At 45.6% G+C, this 27,293-nt stretch overlaps 2 protein-coding genes and 2 long non-coding RNA genes across 10 annotated transcripts in view; 3 read left to right on the top strand and 1 right to left on the bottom strand.

The window, feature by feature from the left end:
• The window catches only part of LOC136024526 (epidermal growth factor receptor substrate 15-like 1), a 45,518-nt gene extending 44,331 nt beyond the window's left edge, over window positions 1-1,187 (top strand). For 6 of the 7 annotated variants that reach the window (XM_065699952.1, XM_065699949.1, XM_065699951.1 and 3 more), the window contains one exon: window positions 387-1,187. In XM_065699952.1, coding sequence (XP_065556024.1) covers window positions 387-533 — 147 coding nt within the window. In that variant the 3' untranslated portion in view covers window positions 534-1,187. The remainder of the gene's footprint in view (window positions 1-386) is intronic. The other variant, XM_065699954.1, reaches the window with a different exon arrangement.
• A 5,682-nt stretch (window positions 1,188-6,869) lies between these two features.
• LOC136024533 (uncharacterized) lies at window positions 6,870-10,877 on the top strand. The gene is made up of 2 exons (XR_010616841.1): window positions 6,870-7,421; window positions 8,446-10,877. It is a non-coding gene; the product is annotated as an uncharacterized LOC136024533 (long non-coding RNA).
• A 1,083-nt stretch (window positions 10,878-11,960) lies between these two features.
• Window positions 11,961-14,416, bottom strand: KLF2 (KLF transcription factor 2). The gene is made up of 3 exons (XM_065699737.1): window positions 14,287-14,416; window positions 13,251-14,142; window positions 11,961-12,846 (listed from the first exon to the last, which is right to left on the bottom strand). The coding sequence occupies exons 1-3, from the start codon at window positions 14,359-14,361 to the stop codon at window positions 12,671-12,673; spliced, it is 1,143 nt and encodes a 380-aa protein (XP_065555809.1). The 5' UTR covers window positions 14,362-14,416; the 3' UTR covers window positions 11,961-12,670.
• Window positions 14,417-16,814: 2,398 nt separating this feature from the next.
• LOC136024422 (uncharacterized) lies at window positions 16,815-23,590 on the top strand. The gene is made up of 4 exons (XR_010616822.1): window positions 16,815-19,346; window positions 19,616-20,052; window positions 21,511-21,597; window positions 22,185-23,590. It is a non-coding gene; the product is annotated as an uncharacterized LOC136024422 (long non-coding RNA).
• Window positions 23,591-27,293: the final 3,703 nt, after the last annotated feature.

The raw sequence follows: 27,293 nt of genomic DNA, 5'->3' as shown, positions 1-27,293 counted from the left end.
TTTACCAGCTATTTACTATTCTTAAAAATTAATGTAGGTTGCTCTGCTCCCAAACCACTAACTTGCTTTTTTTGTGTCTGTGGGGTTTTTGTTTGGCTCCAGTCCCCAGCCCATTTTCATACACAGCTGAGACATGGATGCGGGGACGTGCAGCCCAGATGGGTTAGTTTCCTGGTGGGAGGAGGAAGAAATTAAGGAAATAAATTAAAGGATGAAATGAGGAAAATCAGTGAGTGAATTTTTATCTTAATTCAGAAGAGCTACCCTAAGACAGTTTGGTATACTTGATTCATATATTTAATAAGTCTGATTCATTGTATTTTTCACGTAATTTCTTCTAGCTTTTTGGTAACTTCATTAATTTGTTTCCCGTTTTCATTTTTTAGTTTGGAAATGAAGAACAGCAGCTGGCCTGGGCAAAGCGTGAGAGTGAAAAAGCAGAGCAAGAAAGACTAGCTCGATTGCGGAGACAAGAGCAAGAAGACCTTGAGTTGGCTATTGCACTCAGTAAGGCTGATATGCCAAACTCTTAAGTAGCGGTTCTTTGGCTCCACCCTGTCCAAGTGAAACCTTTAAACGTGGCTTTTATAAAAGTACTAAATTCTTGGTTTATGTTGTAAAAATAATTCTAGTCACCTTCAACTCTAAACGAGACTGGCTGGTTATGTCAAACTGGGCTCTGTGTGGCTTTTCAAGTGCATAATATGCAGGAAACACTGTATAAGCTGTATTATATGTTCTAGATAAAACTTACTGCTTGTAAGAAATGTGACGTATGATCCTAAGATACTGAAAGCAAAGTTTCCTTACCTGGAAGACGATGTTGCGTATAGTGACCTGCAGCTTGTGAATCTGGCTTTGTATTACCTGAATTCCTTTGAGGCTCTGAGGCTGCAGTGTGAATTTCAAAGAAAATGTCCTAAAATTGTAATATTTATAGAATTAACTTTCACTTGTTACATTTATTTAACAGTTCTTGGTAGGTTAATCAGTACGTCATCTGCATCATCTATGTCGAAGTCTTCAGCATAAATTCATTGTTAGATGGTCCCTTTTTACCCAGGAGATGCGGCTTTTACAAAAGAATCTGGCCATTTATATCTGGTGGATACAGACATAGTAAACTGTGTAAAATGTTACGAATTTCTATCAATGAGAAGTTCTTCTAATTTAAACATCAGTTTGCATTAAGTTGTAATAATTGTGTGTGATGTGGAAAGAGAGGGAGTTAATTCAGTTGTAAATTGGACAGAATTTGGCAATTAAATCATTAGGTAAAATCTTGCTTTATCTCATAAACAAGTGAGGTTGTGATACAAGTTTGAGGGCTGCTTTCATTTAAACCCAAGCAATGGAAAACTTACCAAGTCTGAGCAGTGTTCGTCCCTGCAACTCGTTTTACTCTCTTTTGCTCCAACCGCCAGAACATAGGCCGTATGATTTGTGGTACCTGAGTGTGTGAGACAGTCCCTACCTCTGTTTCTTTATTTCCACCTATGTTATAGTATGGGGTTATAGATCAAACATCATTTAGCTGAAGTAAAGCCAAGTTGAGACAGATTTTATCTGCCAAATACATGTTCATACCTAAGTTATAGAAGTACTGGTGGACTGGATTGGCTTTAAAACACAGCTTGCAGAAGTAAGTCTGAGTAGGAACAGATTTTATATGTACCTGTAGAACTTAATACTTCCACCTGGTAAGGATAACACAGAATGCGTTTTACGTGTCATGTCCTTAAGATAAGTCTGTGAATTATTTACTTACTAAAATTGCCTTTTCTGATGACAGGAACTCGAAAACTTCAGTTGTCTTTGCCTTGGACTCTTATGTTTAAATAGAGTAGGCAAGTCTTTCCTGTCCTTGGCTCTGTAGGAATCCAAAGCTTAACATTCTGTGGTTTTATTGATGCAGCCCTTAAAATGAAAATGTGGTATTCCTTCATCATCTTTAATGCACTTCTATTCTTACGTCCTTGCTTCCTTTCATTTTTCATACTACAAAGGTAGTGCCTGTTCACTGAATGAAAACAGTGTTTCCCCATTCTGTTGTAATGGCCTTATTTTGGATGCTTTCCTTAGAGATAAGAATCTGATTCGATTCATTTTAATCTTCTTAGTAGTTTTCAGCTCTGAAATGCAGCTAAGATGTGGCATTTGTCATCCCAGGTATTAGTGAGTAGGTGTACGGGTGAGTGTGTGTGTGCATACACACATGTGCACATCCATCCATTCACGTATGCAGCAATAGACCTGACAAAACTCAACCCTTGTATCTCAAAATGCAGTTTTAGGAGTCACAATTCCCTGTTTGCTTTGTGTGCGATAATATTGCATATAATGTGAATCATTAGTTCCCCTCAGAAGGGGAGAAGATGCATTCTAGTATCAAACCCAACCTCATAAAGCTCTTGAATTCTCTCTTGTTGGTGACCCCGGTGGAATGCAGTGGAAGGTATTTCTGATTTCACAGAACCTGATTTGAAATCCCTTCCCATTGTAATGTTTCTCCAAACTATGTTAGATTAAATGATCAGGCATACTAAAATGTCAACAACTTCTCTTTTCTGTTGGTGTACAGGACTTGAAGTCTCTCAGAGCAAACTTGGGCCTGTCTGTAGTTAACATGAGATAAAACTCTTGCTATGAATGAGCAATTTTCCACATGGAATGGCTGCAGGCTTCTCAGTGAAGTTAATCAGATTGTATCCATGTGTAAGATTCTCCTTTTCATTCGGGCCTAAGTCTTTGTGGTGTCTCTTCTGCTACAATAAACCCCCATTCACATGTAGTGCCTTTGTAGAAAGGAAAATCACTTTTGGACTACTGCTTGGATGAGGTCACTCCAGTGGGACAGGGTGGATGAGCTCAATAGCTTGATTCATCTTCTGAGTTATGTACCATAACAAGACTTTCTGCTACTTTGTCAGTGCTCTGAAATACTGTAATTTATAAGGCTTCTAAGGCAGTGAGTCGGTGTTTTCAAACTGTTCAGCAGGAAGCCAGAAATGTGAATTAACCTAGCATTCCATATAGTGTTAGAACTAATTACTCATTTTCCTATTTCCTTATTGACTCATTCTTCATGTTTGCTTGGACAGTAATAGAAGATCAAGCAAATGAACAAGGACAGAACGTGTTCTCTGTACACAGTGTGTTAGATTTAGTAACCTTAGGTTTACTGAAACGCTCTTGATTCCAAATTTTAGACACTGCAGTAGAAGAAAACTTAGCTGTGATTTCTCCCCATTCTATTTAATACAATTTTCCATGCAAAAAGGAGCATTACCCACGTTCTTCCCTTATGCTTGTAACTCAGTGCTTTGTGTAATACCTGTACTTGTTCTTCTAAGACAAAACTTTTAACGCAAGACATTGATCATCATCTTCCTCCAGAACAGTGAAATTTAAAGCACAAATAGGCCTATTGCCATTTGGGCAGAGAAAATATGTACAGTGCAAGATATAGAAAATGTGAGTATACGCAATGCATATACAGTGTACATTGAGATCCATATTATTTGTGTCTATGTGTGTACATATATATATAGTGTATTGTATAATATAGTGTGTGTATATACTATATACGTCCACATACTATGTCTAGTATAGAGTTACTTGTGCTGTACATAAGATGTGTATATACAATGAATATGTAGAATATGCATATATATTCTATATATTAAAGCTTGTGTGTATGTATGTATTCTGTAAGCAGAGGTGGATACAGAAATGGAATTTTTACAGGAAGGCAGATTAGATCGTGGCTCTTAGAATTTCAAAGTTCTGGTGAAAGAAAGAAAAAAGGCAAAATGACTGCTTCTGATGAGTTTATGATTACTTTCACTGGCATGAGAAACTGTGTTCAGGAGCTGTGCCAAGTGGAGAGAGAAACCTGGCAGAAGGTCAGTGTCATCTGCACTGGATGTGATTTCCCATTCTTTTGAGATTTTAAAGTGTCTTTTTGAAAAGGCTCCATTTCTGATCTTGCATGGGATGGTCATGTCAGCTTTTCTTTTTTCCCTAGGCTGAGGCAATGGTTTTTCTCCTGCATTTGCTTTTGGTTTCACTTTTCTCTCTCTTTTCCCCCTTTTCTAAAAAACCATTTTTAAGGAGCTATTCCCATAGCCCCGTACACCCCAAACAGTCACACACTGAGGTGGAAAACATGTTTTCCTTGCTTCATTCTAGTTATACAGGTTGCACGTAATTGTCATCTGGATTTCAGCTCTGTTTTTCCTCCTTTTCCACCTAAGCTTTTACTTCAGGAGGAATGACTATCCATTGCATTCTTGGCTTTGAGGAAAGAATGGAGGTGATTCTGCTCGAATAAGTTATGAGACTCTGTGGTACATTGAGCAATCACTATGAGTTTAGTAGGCTTTTATAGTGGCACATGTGTGTTTTATGCAGAGTATCGTCACTGCTGGAATGACTCATGGAAAACCATGAATTGCACACCAGCGCCGAGGCACAACAGTTAAAACAGGAAAGATGGACAATGATTCACGTTGAACCTCCGCATGCAGACCTTGCATGTAGGACACAGGTATTGAATTACCCACATTAGCCTTTATAGACCAGTATGTTCACATTGGCCTCGAGTGGTTTCCCTACGTTATATTCAGATAGGCTTGTTGTAAAACATACCAGTCATTCTGCAGTAAAAGCAGATGCTCATAAAGCAGTGCTTCAACAGTAATGCTCTATGAAGTATTTTTATATTGGCAAGTTTTTCCTTATGAAATCTCTGCCCTATGCGGATCATCAGTCCTTACTCTATTTAGTTTCATGTGCTGCGCTTTCCAAGCGTAGGAAATTCCAAGCTATGTCCTGCTGCATAACCTTTTCTTTTCCTTTTTTAATTCCTGCCTGTGAAATCTGTTGTCAGGAGTTTTGTAGAAATCCTTTTGTCATCTTAATGCTCGAAGATAATGCACTTTTCTTGATTCTTCTTATAATCCTTTTTGGGTTACTATTTCTTCTTTAGTGTTTCTCCATTGAGAAGAGTATTTATTCTGTAGAACCGAGGCCCAAGGGATTTTGGTCCAAGTAGGATTGTTGCTTTCCCTCACATAAGAGTTTGATTTCTCCCTCCTCCTGCATTTTATTCCTCCCTCTCAGGAATTTCATTTCTGTTTAATCCTCGTTTGGAGTTGGAACTCTGTTAAAGTGAATTGATCTGAGCTAATAATGATCTAATTCAAATCCCTTTCCACACTGATGGAACAACAGAGTTTCTGTTCTGTGTCAGCTGTTGCATCTCTGTAGCCTTCACAACAATCACCTTAGGAAAGGAATTTTGCTTGGAGTATGGTGGAATCATAGAAGATTTATTTTTAGAGGAAATATGTTAACTATTCTTCATTGACAGACCTGTTTTATCAGTTGATATACTGCTCTTTTTACTTGAAAGTTTTATAAATAAAGGCTAATTTGTTATAAAATGGAACTTTCATTTTTCCAACTTCTGCCTTCCCTTTTAAGTTTAACTTTGAAAGGAAAACTCCTAGTGACTGTGGTTCCTTCTGTTACAATTAGAGAGTGCTCTTCTGGTGTCCCTTGTAATATGACGTTCTTTAGTCTGACCTAAAAAAGGTGGAAACACAAAGTGGAAACTGCGATGCTGACCTAAATTTGACTAATCTCTCCAAATATGTACATTACTGTAGCTATATTTCTCTTTCAAATATTGTAACAAACTGAAAGGTATTTTAGTTTTAACCCATCTCATGTGTTTATTGTTTAATATAATAAGAGAAATGTTATTGTTTAATATAATAAATGAAAAGTTACTTTTTGGAGCTCGGAGACTTTGGCAATCTTTCTTTTCTTTGCTTTTGTCTCAAACTGGTGAATCTTACTGTGACCAACTGCTTGTTTCCTTATGTTAAGATCTCTTTTCCTTCTGGCCGGTAGCCTCCGCGCACTGTTTTCCCTTCTCTCCTTCCCCTTCTTCCTTGTCCCAGCCACATTTGGGCTGTAGAGACCAGTCAGAAAATCCAATGCCGCACCCTTTCCAAAACAATTCGTGTGCCGCAGTGCTAAATAGCCTGGCGATTTATCCTGGGAGGGGTTAGGGAGATCACCAGAGACAAACCCTTGCTGCTCGCTGGAAAAACACACCTCACTATCATCCCATTGGACATCATTCACTTTGACTCATTATTCTCCCATCTGTTTATTTACTCTGCCTCTGCACACGTCGGCATGGGTAACAACCGATTGCCAAGGCAGGTTTCTCTCGAAATTGCTCTCCAGCAATATTTTTAGTACGCTGACATTTTGAAGCCAGGGGTTGACTGTGGTGTGGCATGGACAGGCACAACTTCCTCCCCAGCTTCTCTCGTCGTGTTAACGCTCCCCTTCCCTTGCAAAACAGGGGGCTGCAGATCCAGGCTGTGCTCACGCTCAAGGTTTTGGAGTCTGACATGCACAACGTTCGTCCTTCCACTGTCACAAATGCTTGGCTAATCTGCATCGTCCATGCTTACTCTAAAAGGACTCCCGGTACGTAGAGGCCAAGAGGCTCTTCATTGGGAAGAGGAGAAAAGCATAGACATCCTGCTCAAGAAGAAACATCTGCAAGGGGAAATGCGACCATGAAGGAACTCAAAGCTATAAGCTCAGCTGTTAAACCTCAGAAACAAACGTAGCATTCGTTGACTGCCTAAATATGACCCAAAGCCAACTTGCATTGTGCAAGTCTGAGCTCGCGGATCCCTTCCTCCCATCCCTACCACTGAAACCGGAGTCATGGTTTTCTTAGGAAGACACTACCAGGAGAAAATTGCTGAATCTCCCGTCTGCTGTACGTGACCGTCAGTTTAGTCACTGCACATCTTTCACCTCCTGCCTGGTTAGCATTTCTTTTAATGTAATGGCCATAATTAAAGCTGTTTATTGGTGCTGATACAGCAGCACTCGCACATCCTATCGCCTGCCTTACTGACGAAGCCTCATGGTGCTCTTTGCCAGCTGCAAACTCACTTCTGCTGTTTAACCTCCCATAAATGTTGTTCTCAAGCACAGCTTTTCAGAAGGAAACTGTACAGAAGAACAAAGCCCTGTGTGCTCTCTGCCCATCCCTTTCACCTGCAGGAAGGGCACCCAGGCATCCTATATCCTTTATTGTGCAAGTGCTTGTGATATAAAATCATTAATATATCAAAACCTAGAGTAAAGAAAGGGGTTGTTGGGATTTGAGGATTGTTTGGTGATTTGTTTAAGCCTTGGGCTCAATAGCTTCTCACCTAATACATTAAAAGTCACAGGGGCTGTTCAGTGTGATATTCCAGGTATTTCCTGATGACATAATGCTAGCTCAGAACTCCAGGAATGCTCAGAGCTGTAATAAGTGCAAGAAGCCAAAGGAAAAGTGATTTGAAGGGATCGTGTATCTAATTATAAACCTGTAACAGGTAAGTTCATCTGCAATTTCTGTATTGCTGAATTTATGCTTACTACAAAGGGCAGAATACTTCTGATTTGCTCCAAGGAGTTATAATTGAAGCAGGTAAAAAAGCAGGTAACTAATGCTAACTGTGGTTAAAGAGTAAATGAAAACCTTGTTGCTCCTGCTCTCCCTGTGCTTGGAAAGGTGGTTTTAGTAAAAGCGAATTCATCTTCATTACATTAAGCATTGCACATGACTCATTTTTTGTGTCTACATAAAATACTGTAAGATCAAATAACTGTGGCTGAAAAGTCAGACCTCAAAAGATTAAATCAAGCTTACTCTCTGCCTAACAAGTTGAGAATAAATCCCTGTCTCCTCTGCGCACTTTAGAGTATTGTTCCACTGCAGAAGCAATTCCCAATCTCAGCCTAAGTGATGGAGAAGTGGTTGTTTAGGATCAAATAGGACGGAGCTTTAAAGGAGTCTCTGGGAATTAGTAAATTGAGCCAGTTACCTCCAGGGCCTGTGAATTGTGTATGGCTACGTGCTTTAGGTTGCTGGATTTGGCTTGTAAACCTATTCCTTCTCCTCCAAATGTTATGGGAAGCACATTTCTAAATGGAGCGGTGCATAATGCCTGGGTCTTCAAGGCAGAGAGGGGTTACTGCAGTGCCAGCAAGTTTCAGGAGCTCCAACCACACCACTGTAGCACATAGGATGAGTCCTGGGCAGGTGGGACCCGTTACAGACCCAGCTGAGTGTGGCCATCTCCAGGACACGCAGGGATGGGTAAGGTTTGTAGATGCCACCAGGTACATTTCAGATGTTAGCAACGGGGATAGCTTACTCCCTATTAAATTACACGGTGTTTGGATTGAATTTTCCTCTTTCTGTTTTCCCCCAACACTGCTGGTTACCATGGCGATGGCTACATGACTTTGTTGTAGTTGTTTTATTTAAATATAGCGAAAGAAATTGCTAGAGCTTGGGATTCTGGCTTCGAAAATTCAATTTAAGAAAAGCCTAACAGCTACTCTGTGTTATAGGTGCACAAAATAGCGTCAGAAACCACAGAGCTTCTAGCACAGAAAACCACAGAACCGCACAATCCTATAATTTGAAGAATGGGCAGACTTTTTTTGGCACTTCTTGTGGACGGAGGACCGACGTTTAGAACCACTCCATGTTTCCAGGCAGCTTGAAAGCGGCTGCGAGTAACCAAGGACTCGCACAGGCTGAAATCCCCCATCCCTACCCGAGGGCAGCTTTGGCCAAGATGAAAACTTCACCTCCCCCAGCTGTGATCATCTGGAAAACTGCAGCTCTAAAATGAACTTCCAGCAAAGCCAGAGGGTTCCTAGCCCAGCCTTCCGCTTTAGGGCTAAGAAAAGGGGATTTGAAAGCGCCCTGCCCGCTCGCTCGCGGGCTGCTGCCGTGGTGCTGTGCTGCTCTGCAGGGTGCTGAGAGCTGGAAGGCGACCGAGCGACCGCAGCAGGGTGGCAGGACCCAGTTGTGCTCTGGGTGCTGTTTCAGCAGCAACAGCCTCTGTGTTACGGTGTTTTCTGCAGATGACTTCCCATGCAGGACAGATCTAACTGACTCCTCTGAAGTCAGCAGGTGAGAGAAAAACCGTTTTGAGCGTAGTGAAACCCAGCGCTCTGAACCCTGGTGTGGCATGAGCTGACTTCCAACAGTAACCCCTTTGGATGGCGGCTCGAGTTGAGACACATTGGCTCATCCTTTCACTGGGAACATCGTGCAGGATTTGCTCGGTTCCGTACTTAACGCGTTCGATCTAATCTGGCAATCTCTTGCGAGTCGAGTGAGCCCGTCACTGTGGTATCTTGTGAGAATATGTGTGAAAATCTTGTTTACAACGGACCCTGCGTTTCCTCCCATCAGGTTCAAGTACAACTTCGTTTTTTCCCTTTCCTTAGTGTGTCACAATCAAATCCAGGAGAGATGCAGATCCCTGCGGGCTTCCATGGGAGGCAGATGGGGTTCTGGGTCTTTTGTGTTAGTGACAACAAAACAAAGGTAAAAGATGCCGAGCGGATGGTCTGTGATTAGAGGAGCGATTTCCTGCTGGTTTGGGAGATTGGTGGAATCACCCCCATGCCTCTTTGGATGCACTAATTTAAAGCAATTAGTTAAAAAAAGAAAAAGAGAGTTCCCAATTACTCATAATAGAATGTGAGAAGAATGAGATCAGCATCTCTTTCTGTTACAAGATTATCTCAAGATTCAAGAACCTGCAGTTTCCTGTAAAGACCACACAGAAATTATCAAACGTGCCCTCCTTTAAACCATCGAAATCAAGCTGGTCATGAACTTTTATTAGTGTTCTGTCCTCCCCGTCCCTGCCCACTTTTAGAGGCCTGTATTTCTATATTTTTATATGGATTTTTTTATATTTAGACATTTTATATGGGTTTTTTTTATATTTTTATATTTTAGGGAGGGTTATATTTATATGGGGGCTTTTATATCCATCTATTGTTATGGGGGGAGGGGATTTGCCCTGTTTTCAGATGAGTCACAACAAATCTAAAAGCTCAGAGGACACAACCTGCTCCTCTTGACATAGCAAACACTGCAGAGCAGAGTGTATCTATCTCCACTGTTCATCATTGAGTGTTGTCTGGTAAGACAGGCTCATGCAGATAACGAATGTCTTATCTGAAGACCTTCTGGTGAACAGGAGCAGAGGTTGGGACCCTTCTGGCTAGACAGGTCCCTAGAGCAAAGGGAAACTGGGATGTTCCTATGGAAAGGTACTGGAGGAGGAGCACCCACTGTGGTGGGTGCTACAGAGGAGCCATGCAAGGGGGGTTTTAGGGTTGGTGAATGCAGTAATGATCTCTGCCTGCAGGCATCACCGATGCTTCGTGCTGGTTCACTGCCTGTGGCTGCCTTCCACTCTTGTGACTGGGGAGGATACGCGAGTGCTCTGAGTGAAGGGCCAGCAGCCTCTGCAGGAGCAAGAGCGATGGCTGGGGCCGAGCAGAGCTGGAGGAGCAGGTTGTGATGCTTCCCTGCTCCCCTCCACTGCTGGAGAGCTGGGCCTGGAGTCCTTCCTGAGCCAGACAGGGGCTGTGCACCCAGGGGTGGCTGTGTCCAACATCCCTGTCTTTTTCACTACCTTACAAAAGAGGGAACAGTTTCAGATCGCACTGAATCACTGAAACCTGGGCATGATGAAACCCATTCCCGGCTCTTCAGAAAGAGCAAGGGAAAGGCAGGTAAGGGTAAGCCTCAGCTTTCAACAACTGTGTTCTTAGAGTTATAAACACCAAAGGACATGCTGAAATATGAAGATCTTTGGCTATGGGGAAAGAGAAGGAAATACCTAGAGCTGTTGCAACAATGCATGTGCTAAGTTTAGAACATCTTTAAGTCATCCTCACTTTCTGGAATTAGATTGTGCAATTTATGTTCTTTTCTAGCAAATAAACGAGCTTTGTTTTTAATGAAGAAATGTTAAATCTCCCTTATATTTCACTTTGAAAGAGCTATAAAAGTGAAATGTGGAACTCATTCTTCCATGTCAATGATTAGGAGCCCAAAATACATCTGTTCCACATGAATAACTGCAGACTTTGCTTTCAGAGAAGGATAGCTATATTTGTAATCTCTTTAAATGTATTCCTGTTGATTTCATTCGTGTGTATTCTAACTTCTAAAGTCAGAAAAATGCCCCAGTCGTGATGAAAACCAAGCTGCAGGTATCCAGATGGTAAGGAAAAATGCTCCACTATTCAGCTGAATCCGCACAAGTATCCAGGTTCAGCACTAAACCATAGCTGTAAACCAGAGGATCCTCATCAGAGTTATTGCATAGATGCACTATTTGGACTTCCCATCCCATTTACAGCTGTGGAAGGGCTTTCTGGGGGCTCAGGCTGACTTGTGGCAGCTCTTCATTGCAGCATCTATGTGATTGCGAATCGGCTTGCAGCATCTGGATTCCTTTCCTCCAAAAGAGTGAACCTCTTTCTTAGCTCTAAAAATCTTAGGTGGGAATATGAATTATGACAGGGAATTTGGGGGAGTGAGGTAGGAAGGTGTTGGAACCTGTGTTGTGAATTTAAGTGTAAATTCCACTACTGTTCTATTGGAATTCTGCAGTGAGCTCTTGAGAACAAGGATAATTTATGTACAAGAATGCCTTAAAATAAGCCTCCATAATTACAAAAATGCAGTGTTTAAATTTATAGTAAAAACCCACACACTGCTGGCAAAACTGTAACTGCATCTGGAAAACATTAAGGATGCTATTAAAATAGTCTAGCATAAACTAGAAATGAGACTGAAATTACAGTGTTGCTTACTTAACCATTTTTAGGAAGTGTATTCTGAATAAGACCCACTTTGCTGTTTCGGTCGTTGTTAGAACTCTGTACTGGGTCTTGCTTACCACTAAGAACCAAGTGTGTGCTCTCTTACCTAGTTTAGAATTGCTCTGATTTGCGAGCATCTTCTTGCAGTTGCTGGTCATTTAGAGCATACCCAGGTGGTTGTTGGGAGAGCAGGGAGCCCCCAAAGGAGAATAAAAATCACAGCACTGAAAAACTGATTTTATTAAAAAGATGAAATGTTTTCAAACATTGAAAAATGACGTTTTTATAAAAACAGAAATAGGCAAAATACCCATTTGTCTTCTATTTACATATACAATATTTCTCGTTGTATAAAATTATTTACAATATATAAAAAAATTACAGTAAAATAGGTTATTTTCTTACAAGACATCAAGCCCTGTACTTCTAGTGTAGATCATGGCAAACAAGAATATTATTGCACCTGTGAAACAAACAGTCTAACAATAGGAGTGTTCTCTTAGCCATGCCTTCGACTGCGATCTAAAATAACATCGTTAGCTACGGTAACATTCATTTAATCTCTTCTAGGGTCAACTTCAGGCAGTTTCCATACAAACATTGTCTCGTAAAGCTTAGGACAGGGCAGTTAGGATTGGGAAAAGAACATATTTACAGCTTCTTCTGTACGGAGTCTTACGGAGTTCACCCTTCACAGAAGCTGCATAAATAACCCCTGTTCTCCCGGCCGCAACGGGCAGGTTCACTGATACAGTCACACCGCGTTCTCTGCAGGAGATGACCGGCTAAGTCTCCTTGTGTCAAACCCTCCTCAGCTCCCATCGCTAGCGCCTCGGTGCCTCCCTACGTAGTACCAGCTACAGGCTTCCCACACTCCTGCACCTGAGCAGTTAAACAACGTCCGCTGTTGGCAGCTCAGAGTCCCTGCGGGCTACATGTGCCGCTTCATGTGCAAAGCCAGGTGGTCTGACCTGGAGAAGGCCCTGTCGCAGAGGTGGCACTGGAAGGGCCGGTGCCCGGTGTGCTTGCGGTAGTGACGGGTGAGCTCGTCGGAGCGAGCGAACTTCCAGCCGCAGCCTTCCCAGTTGCAGTGGTAGGGCTTTTCACCTGGGGGAGAGAGCACAGAGAGCGTGACTCAGCGCGGCACTCCCACGGCCGGGCAGCATCGCGCGCTGGGCAGCCTTCCCACTTGAGCTCAGCGTATCCCTTTATTGGCTACCAAGCCCTTCTACAACAAGAGCCAAGCGCTTTTAAGCTGCTCCAGCAGCTCCTTTACTAAGCTGTACCCGCAGTAAAGCTCCTTTGACAAAGCTGAGAATCGCTTTGACCTGTACACGCATAGGAAAACACCCGGACGTTGTAGATCTGAGCACCTGTCACAGCTCGACCATGAATACTCCTCAAGAGACTACAGGGTGAAAGCTCAGGCTGCAAACCGTTCTATACAGGCAGCTATCGCAACCGGCAAGCGGCGCATCCCGTCTCCCAGCGAAGGAACCGGCTGTATTTACCTGTGTGCGTCCTCAGGTGGGCCTTCAGGTGCGAGCTCTTGGTGTAGGTCTTCCCACACCCCGCATAGGTGCACGTGTGAGTAGCCGTCCTCTTCCGCGGCCAGGACCGACGTCCCCTTTTGGGTTTGGAGTCCAGCAGCTCCAGAGGGGAGGAAGGAGGGGTGAGCATGCCCCTGGGAGCAGAGGGCTGTAAGGGCAGGCTGTCCTCAAAAAGGCCGAACTGGGAGGTGTTCTGGTACTGGAGATGGGTCTGCGGGTGGTGGAAGCTGGAGGCCGGGTGGTAGCTTTGCTGGAAGGACACGGACGAGGGGCACATCATCTGCGTGTGGCACTCGTTCACCATGAGATCGTCGGGGCTCAATGGAGGCGTCTCTGCCCCAGGGATCTGGGGGGAGCTGGCCACCCGGGGCTGCTCATAGGCCATCATGCAGGTGGCATTGCCTTCCTGCTTGATCTTCGGGCAAGCCTGGGGCACCAGACCCAGGACCGGTCCATAATTGTCCATGTCAGGTTCGGGCTTAATGTTCTCAACGAACTGCTGGCCCCCGAAGGTGGGGGTCACGAAGAACCGCCCGTGGACACTGCCAGGAGGGCAGTAGCTGGAGTCCACCTCGGAGTGGATCATCTCCGGCACCAAGCCGGCGCTGTAGGGCGGGGGGCTGCCCTGCTCCAGGGCACTGTAGCATCCCGGGGACGGGTTTGTCTGGTAAAAGCCGCCGCTGTCCCCTTGCGCAGGGGCATAGTCCCCACCGGGCGCTCCCTGGCCGTAGCCGTCGCTGCCCATGGAAAGGATAAAATCCAGCACGTTGTTGAGATCTTCATCCTCTTTGCGAGGGGAGAGGCCGCCCCAGGTGCCGGCGGGGGTCTTGGCCTCCTGGTCGCACTTCCATCTCTGGGGGGAAGAAAGAGAAGGGACAGGGTTAGAGGTGGCGTTGGGAGTGAGGCGCGGCGGGGGGGGGGGGATCAGGGAGAAGCGGGGCAGCGGCTCCGCTGCCCACCCGGGGGAGCGGGGCCGCGGGCCGGGGCCGGGACTCACTTCGTGGAGCGCTTTCTCTCGGCAGGGGCTGGCGAAGGTGGCGAAGGAGGGCAGGATGGTGTCGCTGAGCGCCATGGTGCGGGACGGCGAGCGGCGCGGCGCGGCGCGGAGAGCCGCCCTCCGCACCTTATAACGCGGGCGCGGGCGCCCTCAAGCCAATTGCAGGGAGCGGAGGAAACGCGTCCCGGACGGGGCGGGCGGGAGGCAGCGGCTCGGGCGCAGCCTAAATTTAGCCGGTATAAAAGGACGCGGCGACGGCGGTCCCAGCCCGAGAGGGGAGGAGCGGAGCGGAGCGGGGCCGGGACCGGCCCGGCCCGCGGGGCCCCCGGGTTGCCCTCCCCTTAGCAGGGGAGACCCCAGCCTCGGGCTGCTGCTGCGGGGGGGACACGGAGGGGGGTCGGGATGAGGGGGTCTCAGCCTCGGGGACACTGAGGGATCCCCCCCTTGACGTGAGGGGACTGCGAGCTGGGAGACACTGGAGGGACCCGCTGTGGGATGGGGCGCACTGAGGGGTCCCTGCCGTGGGGACACCAAGGGACCGTCATGATGTGAGGAGGCACCGATGGGTCCAGGCTCCGACTGGGAGGGACCTGCTGTGGGATGGGGCGCACTGAGGGGTCCCTGCCGTGGGGATACTGAGGAAGACACCGTGACTGAGGGGTCTGGTCCTACCACGTGTCCCAGGGATGAGGTGTGGGGACACCACAAAACGTGGGTGGGAGCAGAAGGTGGAACAAGCACAGCAAGGGAGTCCATAAATGCATGGGAGGAGGTGATGGAGGCCTCTGGCTCTGGTCACCCAAAGGTCTCAGATGCATCTCGGTACTAAAGGAGAGCTGTTTAATACCAGTCTTGTACAGTCTCCACTGGCACCTTGTGTTTAATACGAGTTCAGGTCTCAAGCAGAGTTTCCATTTGCCGCACACAGATTGCCAAAATCAGTGTTTCCCTATGACATTACGAGGGAAACAACGCAAGTCCCCTCTGGGATCCCCTCTGCTCATGGCCAGGTGATGGTCCTGGGCTGGGTTTTTGATAAGGGAAGACTTCTCCTCCCTTACCTTGGCCTCTAGCTCAGGTGCCCGCTCTGAAGGAGCTGTTCTCTGACCATTTTTGAGCACGTGCCCCAGGCTCCTGCTTGTGAGGACCACGAATGCCTGGCAGGCACCCAGAAGCCAAAGAGCAGAAGGGGCAATTCTTAAAGGAGAGGAGGGTTAAGATCTATCCCAGGAAAGAGACTGCTTCTTGAGAGCCTGCACACAGAAGGAGCCGTGCTTGCCCCGGTCCTCCTCCGTATTCCCTTTGCAATCGCTTCTAAAAGGATGTCTGAGTGAGCTGGGGATCAGAAGAGCAGAGGAGGGCAGCTCTTACTTTTATGCTCTGTGTGCCCCATGGGGGGAAAGAGCGGTGGCCCTTGAGGGACTCTGGTTCTCAGAAGCCTTTTGAGCGTGTTCGCTAGAACGGGCTCAGGGCTGTACGCTGCCACCTCGGGCAAGCCCGGTTGCTGGGCTGGGTAAATGATCTCCTCAATAGCTGCCCATGTTTTAGACCAGCGAGCACCTCGTGTTTAACGTCCTCTACTTTTTATTCTCAGAGTTCACAGGATGGCCAGGAGGAGCAGCCAAACTTCTGTGACTGGAGCAGAATCAATACACTGAATGCATGGTAACGCAGTACACAAAGATGGGTGACTCATAGCTCTGTAATGTCACACTTGTGTAATCTTTCAATGTAAACTCTTTTCCTCTAATAAAATGTCAGTAAGTGTACGGTACGTATATATGGTGCCGTGAGTCAGCCAAGAAAATATACTCTGATGAATTCAGAATGAATGCGAATGTTCCCTTGATAACACACCCTGAAAGTCTGTGTCAGTTTATGTGCTTGTGATTTCAGCAACAGCTAGAGCAAAATATTTTGTTTCTAGGATATACAACTGGACGTGGAGGTTTCGCTGGGAAGCTCCAGTCGGATGCTGCAGGCACTGGAAGGACATTTGGTTATAGCCCCGCGCCGACTGTCACCTAACTCTGTGTTTTCTGTGCATCAAGGAAGCCTTCAGCGGGTGCTGAGGGTGAAAGCCAAAGTAATAAAGTCACTGCCTTTCGTTCCTTTTTGTTTTCAAGCAAAGCGGTGAAGCTGAGAACCTGCAGCTACACTAAACCTGGGGAAGCAAATGTGAGCGTTTATTTGTGTTGTGAGTCACTAGTTCTGCATAAATCGAGTACGACTTTGCCATGACCTTCCACTTGCTCCGTGATAACTGCGCTGACATTTGCTGGCTCTTTTTTTTTTCCTGTATGCAACGTTTCTTTTCAGTTCTAAACCCAGGCTCCTGGCACTGCTCTGAGTTAGGGCAGCAGAGCTCAGGAGCGATGCCACTGGTGTGTAAATGGGAAGAGTGTGAGAGTAGAACGCGTTTGTTAACCTGCTGTGGGTAGAGGAGGACAAAGCGATGTGTGCGTTGTCTCCCAGCCAACACAAACACAGGCTCAGCCATTCCTGCGCCTGAGTTGAGTTTTCCAGGTGTTGCTGCTGATCTCGGCTGCTTTTCCACCGGCAGAACCTTTCTGAGGGGCTGGGATCGGGGTTCCCTATGCCAACAGCAGGGTGAAAGCTGGGGCTGTGCCATGAGCCCGGTGGGGCGCTGGGCTGGTGAGAATGCCGCCGTCACCCTGCTGCCGGCGCCCCGCGAGTCAAAACGGAACCAAGGAAGCAAACAGAAAGCTCTTTGCTCATGGGATTGTTCTCAGAAAGTCCTGGCTGCCCCTACAGCCAGCGTAATGACAGCAGCGTAAACGAGCCGCGGAGGAGCGCTCCAAGCCCCGCTGCTGGCAATCGCGGTGCTAACGAACGCCGGCAGCCCCTTCGTGTTCGAATGAGCCGAGCGTTATCAGAGCCTTTCCCTCCCTGCCTCTCAAATTGCCGCAGTTCTGTTGCCTGCGCGCTTTTCGTCTCTTTTCCCCTGATTTAAACTGCAGGTTCTTGGTCCTTTCTAGAGGCTGCTCTCAAGGAAGTTGGTAAAGCGATGTAAACAACCACATAAAATGAAATAGGCCGTTTGGGTGGTTTGTTGAGAGGCTTCATTTAGGGAGATGTCTTATTTTAGGGAGGGTGATTTCGTCCTTTCACCCTTTTATCTGGTTAAAGTAAGTAACATCATGGATTCATTTGCTAAAGGAGCTTTTCTGACCAGACCTTGCATGACTGGCGTTGGTTCCCATTCAGGGGCTTCAAGACAAAGGTGGTCCATCCCTTTGATCAGCTGAACTTGAAGGGGCTCAGGAAGCTTTTAGGACACCTTTTCCTTTAGTATTTTTGGTGATTCTCCTCGGAACTGTGTGAATATTTGCAGTCATCCTTGAGGTCTGAGTGCTGGAAACGTGGAGCAGCAGACAAATAGGACTCACCCCTGCTCAGCCGAGGTTTTCAATCACGGTATTGCACTAAAGCTCCCCCATGAGTAAGTGTTCCACCAAGCCCTCCTCTCCCCCAGCTCTTGCATCGCATCTCAGCTTCCCAGTCAGGAGCACCACAACCGCAGGTACAGGGTCTGCACATCGTGCTGGCTCAGGGATGTGGGGCTAGGTTTAATTTAAAGCAGAACACACGGAGAAGGAGGGGAGGGTGGAAGGTGGAAGGAGCCCTGGGAGGTCTGGTGGGGCCATGGAGCAGGGCTGGGAAGCATCATGGGATGTTTGGAACAGCCAGGAGGAATCCAGCTTCTTTAAGGCTGCACAACGGAAGGCAGAGACTGCAGAAAGGTACCACACAACGAGGCATCTGCCACTTGCCCTCTCCAGCAGAGCAATGTTGCTGCCCCAATTTGTTTTACCCGTGGGCCTAAGTAGGAACCTGGTTTTGTCCATGCCAGAATGCAGAGCTGCTTGCATTTTTCATTCCTGGAAGTATGGCCTTAAGCAGGCCTGTGTGGCCATGTGGTGTTTGTCTCTGCCTGGATAGTGCAGGTCTAATAACGCTTTAACAATGGCATGTTCTTCAAACTACGCTGCGCTTCCTTGATCCTTGTCATCTAAGGACATTATCAGCAACAGTTTCTGTTTTCTTCCAGGTCATTGTTAACAACATTGAATGGGAAGCGATGATAAAAGCAGATTGTGGACTAATAAACCTGCTCGATTAAAGGTTAAATTAGATTTCAAGGTGCATCAGCTTGCGGTTGGACTGGTTCGCGTGTGCACACCATACTGATTTGTCATGTTCTCATTTCTTACTGGGAAACCACAGTGTACCGAGGCGAGTCCTTGCAGAGACTTGCTTGTTCCATCAGCACTGCTGCCTTATTTATAACACCATTGTCATTAAGTAAACCATCTTTTATTTATAACTCTTTTTAGGCATCAAGTCCTTCCAGTCTCTTGCCCAGGTTTCTATAAGGCTGACAGGCGCATCTGGGTCAGTCCATTTACCCTAGTGACATAACATTAACATTCTTCCAGTCACCTGGGGCTTCTCCAGTGGTCCTGAATTGATTGCGAATAACCCTCAGCCATCTGGATAGGTCCTTAGCTGCTGGGGTGTTTTGAAACACTCACTTATAAGTTACCCAGACCTGGCAACTTCATGTTGTTTGAGATGAGCAGCAGTTGTTTTAACATCCTCCTTAGTTACTGGAATGGAAAGTGTTTCAACATCATTATTGTCTGATCTGCACGCGGCATCTGGCTCTTTTCCCAAAGAGAGAACAGAAATATTCTTCAGCACTTCTGCTTTTTCAGCACCATTATTGACGGTGCTGTCGTTTCCATTCACCGCCATGGCAATCTGAATCCATTGTAGTGAAAGCCTGAGTAACTTCGTTCACCAAGACGAGCAAAACTCAAGCGCTGATGCTTTCAGCCACTGCACGCTTTAGCTTGGCAGCCTTCCATCGAAGCAAAGGGAAAATAAGCTGAAATTCCATTCCAATAAATAAGTCAAGTTACATAAAGAAGACTTTTCTCAGAAATATGCAAGAAAATACTGCTCCTGTCACTGAAGTGCGTAAATGGCTCAGTAAATCAGGGAAGAAAATCGGCTGTTTAATGAATTTAATCAAGGTAATTACGCATTGTTATTTGAAGCTGCTGTGTGCAGAATGGGAGTGTTCAGCTGTATTGGGGTTTTTTGTCATTTTTCATTTGGGCACTCTTCAAACCTAACCAATTTATGCCAGTTTGTTAATTGCCAGCTTTGATTAGGTACGGAGCTGTGTTTCTGCCTGCTTTCACTGCTGCGTGTGCTGCATGCGCACACGCTGGATTGCAGATGTCCCTTTCAGCTGTCAATTAAAAACACATTTGAGAAAGCTTTTCTTTTCCTTTCGCAGAGCTGCGAAGTGAGACCACAGCTTCGAAAGCACGTTTAATCCTGTCAGGGAAACGGCTTCCAATATCAGCCGCTGCTTATGACAAGCAGCTTTCGGTTGTTGCCAAATACTCTTTGTGACAGAAGCAAACACCTAGTGAAGAAACAGGCAACAAGGGTGTGGAACAACAGGAGCATCGGTCAGAAAGTGCCCATGTGGTTTCATTCAGAAAAATGACTCTTACTATTAATGAACATGGAATAACCTCCATGAAATCATCAGCCCAATAAGGTGAAACTCATTTAATTCTGGAGCACAGCGAGTGCGATGCTGAGATTTCACACGGGTCACGTCTTTCCTAGCCTGCATTTAGGAGAGAGCTTAGCTAATGGTTGGAGATGCCAGGAGAAAAAGGAAAGTGATCTCTTATCATCTCCTCTGTCAGCTTCGGACAATGGGTAACTGCGTTTGGCAATTCATTAATGCAGGGGAATGTTCTGTTTGAGGGAAGCTCAGAGAACTCTTCAGATGCTCTTCTCTCCCTTTCTATCTTGTGAGCCCTGTTGCAGTCTGAGCCAGCGCAGCAAATGCAGATGGCCTTGACTGCAGATTCTGTTGTCACTTTGAAGTTCTCAGGTTTTAACAGGGGAGGAAACCCCGGACAAAGCTTAAAACCAGCCATGAGAAGGGAATTACTTAGAAGTGAGGAAGGCTTTGGGGTTTTTCCCTCATTGATGGGCAGAACACCTCTATGGGTCATGGTTTTATCTGTTAGGTGGAGGTTTATTCTCCCAATATACAGAGTAGAAGTTCGTACAGGGAGGAGGGTGGAAAGCCTTGTTTAACGTGATGAATGCGTAGGGTTTAGCTCTCATTTATAAAATACCTTCTTTGTACTGCACCTGTATTATTTATTAGTCATATGTCCTGCAGTTGAGTAATGGGAAATACTGGAGCAAGCATTTCATTAACTGTGACACTGTTAATTGCTATTGCTCGCTGCCTGGAATGACTTTCCCTGTTTGAATACATGGAAGTATGAATCAGAGCTTAGTGAATTAGCCAGCGAGAGGAAGACAGGCATCTTTTCATGACAGGCTGGATGTATAGAGCAGCTGATCTCATTTGTCTTCCTGGCCTGTGAAGTCCTTTTCAGGCTTAGACCACTGAAGTGTTCAGAAAGGTATACGTTTTTTGCCATGATCACGATTAGTTATAGCACCATGATTAAGCTGCGAAACTCGAAGTGGGATATTTTGGGACAGACTTTTTCCCGTATCCATTGTAACCACTTTTGGTTTTCTTGAGCTATTAATGCCTGCCTTTTGGGGTATTTATTGATGTACATTCCTGAGCTTAGGAGCAGTGCTTTGTGTCTTGTAGAAAACGCTTTCTATTCAGAAACAAACCTGCAGTTTATGTTTTCACCTGAAAATACACTCCAAATTGTTCCGCTTGATATGCCTTCAAGGAATGTCGCACTTAGTGCTGGCAATGAGCTCTAGGTCGAGTTAAGTGCCAGTCGTCAGGGTTGATGCTGATCACAGTTATTAATAGTTGGTGCTCTAGTATATACAGCAATTATAGTTCGAGAGAATAACACTGTTGAAATCCCTTGAACGGTTACAGCTATTCTTGAGCAATAAAATGCTTTTTCAAGGGACGGCCGAGCACAATGCAACTTTGTAGAATGAGTTGTGAAATTTTCTTTTCATTTGCCACAGAAAGTGCCAAATAAATGTTTGCAATAAAAATACGAGCCTGGGAAGAATGTGTTTTGCCAATTACAGCATGATGTGGGCTACAAAGAAGCGTTCAGAATGGAGTTCAGTGTGGATGTTAGTGTCAGGTTACAGCAGGGAAAAGGGTGCCTTGATTTGCCAAATAACCAGTGTTTTTTATCCCACATTTGCAAGGAAAATCACTGCCTTTGGAAGAAAAGAGATGGGTCTAATTCTACGCCGAATGAATTCAGCCAGGAGAAGCAGACAGTCTTCTGCATGGTGAGAAACCAGTGCATGGGGACTGCAGAACACTGATTGCTGGTGGCCATTCCCTTCAGCTGGTGGTTGCCACATTGAGCTCCTCTACTTGGCCAGTGTTAGGCAAGGCGGGGTGGGGTGGGGGGGCACAGGGTGGGATTAAAGCTTCTATAGCAGAAGTGGTCCAAGCCGCGTTGGGCCCAGGGGTGACAGTGTAAGGGCCCCTTTCTCCTGTTGCTCAAGGGCTCGCCCGGTGCACCCTGTTCCCTTTTTCTCAGTTTCGTATCCCAGCAAACCCAGTGATTTTTCAACCTAACTTCAGCCTGAAGCTAAATACTGAAGCGCTCTTGAAACAAAGCCTGAAACCCCCCGGAATCGGAGCCCTCTCGTGCTCGACTGCTTCACGGGGCTGTTTTCTGTCTTCTTCTGCTTCAAAACCACCTGCTCGGAGGGGATGGCAGAGCGTCCCATTCACATGAAATCAGCGCGCAGCAGCCAGCCAAGAGGCAGCGGCGCGTATGAGCGAGAGGGGATCCTTTGCAGCCTTTATATACCAGAGTTATTTTTAACCACAGCCTCCATGCTTATTACAGTGTTTCCTCTCTCAGACGCTCAGGAAGCCCACTTGGCTCTGTTTCCTGCTAACATGCGGCCCTGGCTCACAAAATCTCTGAGAACAACAGGCCTGAGACTGCTCGGCTCCATTAAAAAAACTGGCAACTTTTCAAGCCCTGACAGAAAACCTTTGAAAGCTCTGGATTTCCTCCAGCTAACGTATGAGGCTCCTCCGTCGGTGACAAATTAGACTGAAACGGCACAAAACGCTCCTATGTAAATAGCCTTTTTCTGCGCTCACCCTTTTAATAGTTCGAGCGTTATTTATAGTGATTTCTCTGGATGGAAAAATATTCCAATGTTTTTCCAAAGATGGGGTTTAGTGAAATGTTTTCCTTGTTTGTTTGTGTTTTATTTATTTATTTATTTATTTTTTTTTTTTTTTTTTTTAATCCTTCTTTTTTCCTTTGAGATTTTTGGGACAGTTTTCTTAGGCTCCAGGAGCAACCTTTTCCTTCCTGGAAACCAGGACAAAATGGCTGTTGTGAGTGCTTCAGTAAAAGGCCTGTGTCCAGCGCTGAGCACAAGTCTCTAAACGCTGCCATTCCTCAACTGTTAAATAAGAGTTATAACGGGCACAACCGAGCTCCTAAGAGACAACAGAAGAGGTCAGCGGCACTTTGGTGGTGCCTTTACCCGTCCGCTTTACGCGTAGCGTTAGTCCTTTGTGCTTCGTTTTTCCTTGCAGACTTTCCACTGCAATTCCAAAGGGACTCCTGCTTCCAAAAATGCTTTCAAGTATCAGAATAGATGTGACCTTTGATGCTGAAGCTGCTATTTTTTTCCTGAGTTGACATTTTACAGTATTCTAATAGATCTTACCGTGCAGTGATTTCTCATGTCCGTTAGGAATAATGGAATCATAGATGATAACTCCGGAATTATGCTTGTGTGATTCTCTGGTTTTTTTAAGAGTATTTCCTGTAATCCCGTCTTTGTCTGCGTCAGTGATGCCTCCAGGGTCATTTGCTGCCCTGGGCATGAACAAGAGTCATCTGTAACATCTACCTGGCCTCTCTAGTCCCTGTATTGATCTCAGACAGTGGAGGGACAAGCACGGTCTTCAGGAGCAGGTTCACTGGAGCAGGAGGTGTGTTCATTGTGTGTCCCCCCTCCAATTTTAACCATTCACAGCTTCAACATGTGGCTAAGGAATTATAAGGCTTTGCTCTTAAAGGAGAGAGTGAAACAGGATTCATCCCAGCCTGGGCTGACGCGGCCAGTTCCTAGGCAGCAATTGGAGTTAATACTATTCCAGCAACACAGCTCTGCGGAACGTCCTCCTGTTTTCTTTTTCCTCCTTAAAGGATTCTCTTCAGCCCTTCAGTCTCTTCTGAACTGCTGGGTTCTGCCTTACAGATAGAAACAAATATGGGTTCTGTTTGTAAGGTTGAGCATCCCTGCTGGTTTTGTATGGCAGCAGCACTTGTGCCCTCTGCCTTTCCCTTGGAGCTCGGCTGCTGTGTGAGAGGTCATCTTTACCACGAGGAAGAGCAAAATTAACGTCTGCTCTACAGCTCTCGGAGTCACTCCACCACTGAAAACAAAATACTCAGCTGGAGCTGTGTGTGTCAGGCACACTCTCGACTGAGGGACTACCCCCATCTCTCAGATGACCCTTACTCTGACCCAAACCATTTCCACCCAAAGTTATCTGCATTTCACACAGACGTGGTTAACTTTTGCAGCTGAAAATTACTCTTATGAGTAAGGAAAAATGCAAACAGTTTCGAGATGTGAAAGAGCTGAATCCCACCTTTGGTAGCTTTTAGCCACTCGTTCTGCTGTTCATTAGTTGCTTACTTGATATCATACCCCCAGCTACTGGGCTTTGGCTGTGCCAGGGACACCCTCCTTTGCGTGTGCCTTGGCATCAAGGCCTTGCAGTGCAGTGTATCATCCTGGCAAGTGACCCTCGTTTTGGGGATGGGAGCTCTGTAGTCACCACCGCAGCCCATCGCCTTCGTCCGCGTGGTTTATGGAGCAGGCGATGTGCAACAGCAGATGTGCGTTTATTTTCGGGCAGGAAACCAAGAGTGCCAAAACGCGGCGTGAGCCGAAGGGTCAGGGTGAAGCCTTTTAAAAGAGGGTCAAGGTGGTTGGGTTGCGTTTATCACGCGCAGTCGAGTGGTCTAAAATTGACTTGTTTGGATGCTATTTGGAGCTGGCCGTAATGAACCCCTGACTTTGGGCAGATGGACTTTCTGCGTCACAACCCGGCTTGGGATCGGGATACCAACAAGGACAATTGGTTTAACTGTCGTTCACAATTGCTGTTTGTTTGTACTTGGTGGTTTATGGTAGCAACTGCAGGCCACTCTTCCATCGGAGCTCTTGCCAGTGGCCCCAGTAATTGCCCACTGGTGACTGAAGAACGGGCTCAGCAAGGACTTTCAAAGCTAACTTGCCCTCCTTCAAATATAACTGAAATTTATAGCTAGCAGCTTCTAAAATAACTCACATCACTGCCACCTCCAAAAACAGCTCTGGGACCATGTGGCCTTGTGGTTATGGCTCTGGGGTTGTGGTGATGAAGTCAGAGATTCAAATCCAGTTGTAGGGAGATAAAAAGCTTCAAAGAAAGTGAAACTGGGTGTTGTTTTTTTTTTTTTGGCCTTGATTATGTGGAAATAACAACGCCTCCTTTTACTTGCACCCGAAAAACAAAATTCGTAGCTAAAAATAAGGTGTGCTGCAGAATACCGCGTCACGTTATGTGCATAACAGCATGTGGCTGGTATGGAGAAAGCTCCTTTGAATTGACGCATCAGGGTGTTTGCTTTGCTGGGTACAAAGCATCAAGGGGCAGGGTGATGAAAGTCAAGGGCTGAAGCCTCCACGGACAACACAGGCAGACACTAATGAGGTTCACTACTTTTCAATGCACCTCTTAGTTGCCTGGCTGTGGGCTTGGGGTTTAAGGTAGGGGAGGACTTTTCTTGCTTGCTTAGAGCTGCGCAGAGGTCTCTCTAAACTCTTCAGGGCCATTCACAGCACATGGAGGGAGCTGCATAAGGATCCTATGGGTGCTACACTGCAAATTGTTGTTATTGTAGAATAATAAGTAAATGCAAATAGAATAATAGCTGTGTAATTGTACATTATACAGGCTCGGGGTGGACAAAGTGCTTCCTGCTGTTGGAAAACTGCTTTCCTGGCCTGCAGCATCTGTGGCTTATCTCACACTTCGGGGTCTTTCTGCTACGGGGTCCTGTGGGTTATAATGAGTTGTCAGACAAAGCAGACCTGCTTCAGGTGGAGGACTTAAGAGCTTGCCACTGTTGGTTGGCCAATGTCTTGCATCTAAAATAGTGTCCTGCAAAGAGGTATGTGCATGTTTACACACACACAATGCATATTCATGTGCCTCAGGGCAAAGAGGAACCTAAACCCAGGCTAGATAGAATTAAATTGCTGTGTTATTTGGCACAGGGATGCACACGGGCCTTTTCAGCTGGAAAACTCTCACTTCCCCCTCAATATGCAGAGTTATCACAAAGCCATTGCTCTCTTGCTGGGTTATTCCTATAGCCAATGTATTCCTGGGGGCCTCGCTGAGACATCCTTGAGGGGATCTCCTTGAAGAACTGGGCTTTAGAAAGGGCCCCCCCAACCAACCAACCAGCCAAAACCCCACTAAAACCCCAATCTTGTGATGTCAACTCTCATGTTCTGTGTCTCTCATTGATACTGGGCTAAATCTGCACTGTTTACACACGGCAGAGGATTTTTACCTTCAGCTGAGAGCACGAGTCAGGTTAAACTTAACCTCGCTTCTTCGTACACAGGATGTGAATGTGAAGGCACCTTTCAGGGCATAAATGTCTGAAGACACTGTGCTACAGATCATAACAAGAAGAGCCCACGGTGCTGTTAACCTTAAGAAGAGCTGTTGTTGGGTTCTGATGACGTTGAGAACCCCCAAGTGAGCTTGTCACATGTTTCTGATTTATTTAGTAGCATTCCAATGGGAAAACCTAGGGATGATACTGAGCATCAATGGCGTGTATTGTTCCTACAGTGCACAGGGAAAATCCAAACCTGATTCATCAGCGACCGGCTTGGCAGATTACTCCTTGAATTGCATCAGGATTTAGTCTGCAGTAGAGACGAGCACTGAAACGTTTACAGAAAGAGAACTGATGTTTCCGCTGTTGGAATGCAGTGGATATCAAAGATGCCTTTGAATTTCTACAATTAGAAGGAGCCAAATAAAAACCAAATAATTTTCCAAGCAGATGGCCTTAGCCCTCGATACCAAAACGCTCAAGCTCCCTAAGTAGTGGTTTGAAGAGAGATGTTAATGGATCTTTGAGCAAGAAGCATTAGTGATCTGGACTACAGCAACATTTTAATTAAGAGCTTGTACAATAACAGACTCAAAATGTAAACTTCAAAACATTTAAAGCCTAAATTACCCTGGGTTCAGAACTGGCATCGAGGATGTGATTTTTAACATTCCAGACTGCCTTCATTATAGTTCAAGCAGCCACAGAAATACACCGTTACGAGCCAGGAATAGTTCTTCCTTTTATTTGGAAAGAGAATTACAGAGGGAGCTATTGGGAACTGAAGTTTAGCTCCTAAAGCAGGAGCGGGCTACAATATTTTTATACACAACTGCAACCACAGACTCGCACTCATTCAAACATGCCGGACTAAACGGTGCCGGCTGTATAAATACTCAACACTAAGTTAAAACACAGGTTCTTTTTTATTTCAGCTTTGAAGGTTTATCGTGCTATTTCTACTTTTGCAATATCATTTAAAGGCTGCATGCCTTATATATATATATGTTATATATATATATATATCTAAACAGAGTGCCAGTAACTCAAACCTACAAATTAAGACCTTGGTTCTTCAGTAGGTTTGGAGAAAGGCTGATTCTGTTCTGGCCATTGTTGATGGACACAATGCCTGCTTTCATTTGGGACCATGGGCTTAAAATGACAAAGCAAACCCTTCTGGGTTTGTTGTGAGTTTTGTTTTTGCCCAGCCACTTACTCCTCAAGTGCATCGTAATGCTCCTATGGTCTTTAGCTCAGTAATTGGACTCACATAACTGGTCGGTATGCAAAATATGCAAGGCCCCAAGTCTG

The sequence above is a fragment of the Lathamus discolor genome, chromosome 21 (genome assembly GCF_037157495.1).
Source record: "Lathamus discolor isolate bLatDis1 chromosome 21, bLatDis1.hap1, whole genome shotgun sequence".
Lineage (NCBI taxonomy): Eukaryota > Metazoa > Chordata > Aves > Psittaciformes > Psittacidae > Lathamus > Lathamus discolor.
This window is presented reverse-complemented; position numbering and strand designations above follow the sequence as displayed.